General features: G+C 48.4%; 1 protein-coding gene and 1 long non-coding RNA gene across 2 annotated transcripts in view; one reads left to right on the top strand and one right to left on the bottom strand.

The window, feature by feature from the left end:
- LOC123145532 (uncharacterized) lies at positions 1-3,280 on the bottom strand. Its single transcript, XR_006472318.1, has 4 exons — positions 2,666-3,280; positions 1,454-1,498; positions 1,158-1,291; positions 1-252 (listed from the first exon to the last, which is right to left on the bottom strand). It is a non-coding gene; the product is annotated as an uncharacterized lncRNA (long non-coding RNA).
- Positions 3,281-3,507: 227 nt separating this feature from the next.
- The window catches only part of LOC123145528 (uncharacterized), a gene marked incomplete at its 5' end in the record, with an annotated part of 3,275 nt that continues 1,838 nt past the window's right edge, over positions 3,508-4,944 (top strand). The window contains 1 exon segment of the mRNA XM_044564958.1: positions 3,508-4,944. Within this exon segment, the coding sequence (XP_044420893.1) occupies positions 4,128-4,944 (817 nt within the window).

Below are 4,944 nucleotides of genomic sequence, written 5' to 3'. Positions count from 1 at the left end.
AGTAGCCGAGGGGGGGGCACCACCCGGCGGTCAGCACTCGGGGGGAGGGCTTCTTCCGGCACAGGAAGCTGGCCAGCCAGATTCGTGCCACCATCGCTCTAGGGTTTGCTTCCTAACCGCTGCCGCCGCCGCCTCCTCCTCCTCCTCCTCCCAGATATAGTCGCGTTAGGGAAAGTGATGACACGATGGAGAGACCAACCGAATGGCTCGGCTTCAGAAAGGCTAGGCCTGCCCAAATTTGGCCCATTTAAACTGCAATGTAGCCCACCCAGTTACTGCCTTTTCTTTCCCATAAACAATTGATGATTTCTTTTGCAGTGGGACTTAGATACCTTCGTCAATATTACATTTGCATACGGTTACTCATTTTCAGTTATAAAACGTAAGTAGCCCCCGTGAGAATTATTTCTTTGTAGAGAAAAGGCACAAATGCCCAATTTTAAATTAATGAAACCATCAATCGGCTAGGATACAATAGCATTATAATTACAAAGGAAAAAGCTTTGTAGAAAAATTGAAAGATAGTAGGCGGATCGGAGCTTGCTCACAGTGAAGAACTATGAAGCAATTCAACAATGAGTAAGGCACCAAGAAACCAAAATCAAGCCGCCGGATGGGCATATAAGATTTGTTTGAAGTCAAGCTGCTCAATGTTTGACCAAATTTATCTTAAAAAAATATCAACGTATACGATAATAATTATATAGTATGAAAATTAATTTCATAATGCATCTAACAATATTGATTTGGTATTGTGAATGTTCATATTTTTCCTATAAATTTATCTTAATGCCGAGATAGCACGTTATTTAGAACTTTGATTATTTTTTACGGTGCATTTAGAACTTTGATATGCACCCTAGTCATTTGGCGGCGACAGGAGCAAGCTTATGAGTTTACCATGTATCAACTACACATATGTATTTTCTAAGAAAAAAATATAGTAAAAAGCCAAGAAACAAAATATTAAAAAAAAAGGAAAAATAGAAGTGAATGTCTCTGTGAGTTGGTTGAGATTTAGTTAATTCTCATCTAGATGAGAGCTAGCCACACCTAAAAATACTACATCTAACATGCAGAGACATCTGTTTGATCTATGATCCTCATCCATTTGTTCACTTTTATAACCAAAATATTATGTTGTTGACGTTACTTACGAATATGCCTTTGGAGGGCTAGGAAATTTTATCCAAATATATCCCTTGAAGGCCACGTGAACCAATGCCCCCCTCAAATACTTGTGAATGCATTTTCTCATCATATGTCCTTTCTTTAGATGATTTCGTCAGACCTACACATGACACACAAACAAGATATATACAATTAGTGATGCTTAAGCGAAGCCGATGAGAAATGTTGAAAAAGTTGCATGGGTAGAAACCCTATGAGTTGCTCAAAAGATTTGTTTGGATACAAAAGACAAATAATTTGAGTACAAAGAACAATAAAATACCACAACCACTAAAAGATCTGCTTGTCATCATGTTCGCTGAAAGATCTGCAAAAGACAACACACAATGAAGTAGAAACCGATAATTAGTACTTGCTCTGCTTCAAAATATTTAAAGTTTTAGGTTTGTCCTAAGTCAAAAGTCCTTCAGTCGACCAACTTATAGGGAAAAATATAATATAAGAATATACATTAAAATGAATCTAATATATATAATATAAGAATATACATTAAAATGAATCTAATATATATAATATAAGAATATACATTAAAATGAATCTAATAAAACTAATTGGGTGTTGTAGATGACGGTATATTTTTACACAGACTTAGGAGCATCTTCAAGAGCCTCCCCTTTTCCAATAATTTTCTCGTATTTGGGGAATTGAACAAACAATACGCTCGGCTGGACTCCCTTTTCCCAGTAAATTATTGAGACGTCTCAATAATCAGCCCCATCTCCCTCAAATATTGGAAATTTTGGCCCTCCCAATGCTTGTTCCAACAAGTGCCACATCAGATTTCTCATCCCACTTCCAACAAGTGCCCTCCCAATGGACTCCCTCCAAGCCGCCACCGACGCTCGAGAATAACATCACATTGACAAGTAGGACCTCAAAGTTAGATTTAGCATTGCAGTTTTGATAAAGCACCTCACATGTAAACCTTCCCTAAATCATTTGGGAAAGCCAAAATAACACTTATTGGGGGCGTTTCTCAAGGGAGGGCTCTTAGTGAAATCTAAAAAAATTCAAGTGTTTTAGAACGGACGGGTGTACAACGTAGCAAGCACTAACCCCAGCGGGAGCGGGCGAGGAAATGAAAATGCCTGTCCGTTTGTATCCGGCCTAGAGTTACTGTACGGCGCACCTAAACATGCAGTGGGTCGAGGACAAAACTGCTAGTCGCATGGTTTGGCAGGAAATCACGAGGACGGTACAGTGCGCGTCCCATCAATCAACCCTGACCGTAATAATAACATAGAGTAACGGGCAGAGCAGAGCACACTGTTTGTAGAAAACGCATCTTACTTTTTGCATCGAATCTGGGGAGCTGCGCTGTAAAAAATATGAATAATAAAGGAGACACACAAACACTGACCGCAACCAATACGGAGTATAAGCGAGCTGGAAATTTTGCAGCAATGAACACCCCGTCCTTTAAAACAGATAGAGATGAAACAATCAAGACCTTAAATTTAGACAAGCAACCAACCTCCTTTCCAGCAGCAGAAGAAAATAAAACCGTCTCCTCCTTCTGAACATCAATCGATCCAAAAATTCGAGGACACAGCCTTCCTCTTTTCCTTTTCCGCTGAAAAATACAATTACTAATCCTTCGATAAAACCTGTTTTGCTACAGGCTAGCTGGGAAACACAAATCATTGCTTTCTGCAGAGAAAGGAAAAAAAACACCAATCTATCCATTGGTGCAGATCCAGTGACAGCGTGCAGGTGCGCCTGTCATCTTGGGTTGGTATGCATCTGTGACGTCCCAGCTTAAAGAACCTGCAGGATCAGAGGAAAAACAAATTACTCTATATATACACGGAAAAGATGCAAAGGAAGGATTATTTACCGCAATACGACGGCGTGACAGGATTGGGTTTCGTCGGGGCGCCCTCCGTACCTCCTTTTTTCGCAGAGAGGGGGAGGGGGGAGGCATCACCTCTGCAAAATTTCCCATCCGACTCCATGGCCATATTCCTTTCCTCGGCCACGAGAGACAGGGAGAGGGGGTGGTTGGAGGCGTGAAAAAGTGGAGCAGCAGGCGGCTGCGTCTGGGTCTTGATGACTCTAGATCTGCAACCCTAGGGATGCGAAATCCCAGGCCTACCCCTAGCCCAGAGAAATACGGAGTATCCCTCCTCACCCTTGGCGAGTCCCCCACCCCACCCAACCCACCGCACCGCTCGTCGTCAAAGCGGCCCAATGGCTGGCCGGCCCACAAAGCACGTTCCAGTCTCCTCATGATAGTACAATCTTCCCAAACTAAAAAAAAACATAGCACAATCTTCCCGGCCGTCAATTCCCGAATCACAGCGCCGCGAAATTCCCGGCCATGGTTCTCAAGCGCCGCCGGAGCGAGCGTGCCCACGCCGATCGCCCCTACAGATGCGACAGCTCGAAGCGCATCTCCCGCAACAAATCGGCGGCGCTGGAGGCCATCAACGGGTTCTACGCGGCGGCGCTGGACAGGCTGCCGCTGGACGAGATGCCGGCGCTGGCCCCGCGCCTCCTCAGGGCCGGTCTCTGCGTCGGCTTCGCCGACCCCGTCTCCAACATCATCGTCAACACCGTCTCCTCCTACGGCCGCCGCAAGCCCGCGGCCGCGGCGACGTCCACGCCCGACGACGGCGAGAAGGAGAAGAAGAAGGCGAGGAGGGGGCGACGGAAGGCGCTCTCCCGGGCGGTCTCCGGCACCGGGAAGGCCAAGCGCTGGCCGCCTCCCCGCCGCCTCCTCCGCGGCATGCCCATCGCCGAGCGGTCGCTCAGGGCGCTCGTCGCGTTCCTCACCTGCTACTTCCCCCGCCTCCCCGCCTGCGAGGCGCTCGAGTATCTCTGCCTGGCCAGTGCGGCTCGTGGAGGAGGACCGCAACTCCAGCGGCAGCTTCAGCCTCGCGTCCCGGACCACCAAGACGGCCCTCAAGTGCGCCGCCTTGGCTGCCTGCCACCCCATGCCCAGGGCCCTCGTCAACAGGTCCTACTCGCTCGCCTCTCGGATGGAGCAATTGTCCCAGCTCCTGGCGACCGAAGGCGGCTGCCTCTCCTGCAACGCCATCGAGAGCATCCACACATTGCTGATCAAGCCCCGGCGGAAGCTTGGAGCCCTCGCCGGAGTAACACCACCGCAGTTTCATCTGGAGCTGAACAGGCCGCCGCCGTTCGTTCCTACAAAATCTCTGCGAAGCACCCTGCTCCAGAAGATCTACGGATTCTACCTCAAGGGACTCGCGTTGCTGCCGACGGACGGCCTGCGTACGCACCACCACCGGTGCCTCCTCAAGGCTGGCCACTGCTACGGGCCATCGACGGACCCCGTCTCCAACATTGTGCTCAACACGCTCTGGTACAACGCGACCTTCCCGCCGGCAGGAGGGCTCTCTCCGGCCACCATGATCTGCTCACGCAGCCTTGTTCTCGTCGCATACCGCTCCCTTCGTGGCCTCGTTGCTTACATCCGCGCTTACTTTGGCATGATGTCTGAACACCAGGCCATGCATTGTCTGCTCTTCACCGAGGTCAATCTTTGGGGAGCAATGAAATTGGCAAGGCAACAAGGACACACTGAGGGAACTATGTTGAGGCAGTACAGCGCCTACAAGGCTGCGGCCACCGCAGCACAGCACCCAGATCCTGATGCCGTTGTGGAATTTTTCATGTCAACCTTTCCCATGATGCCTCTACCCAAGGAGGAGAACGAGGCATTGGATGTGGAACGCATCCAGCAGTTGCTGTCTGAGTACTGTTCAACTCCCAGTGATTCAGCTCACA

Source organism: Triticum aestivum, chromosome 6D (assembly GCF_018294505.1).
Source record: "Triticum aestivum cultivar Chinese Spring chromosome 6D, IWGSC CS RefSeq v2.1, whole genome shotgun sequence".
NCBI classification, from domain to species: Eukaryota; Viridiplantae; Streptophyta; class Magnoliopsida; order Poales; family Poaceae; genus Triticum; species Triticum aestivum.
The sequence above is the reverse complement of the archived record's forward strand: the minus strand, read 5'-3'. Positions and strand labels throughout refer to the sequence as shown.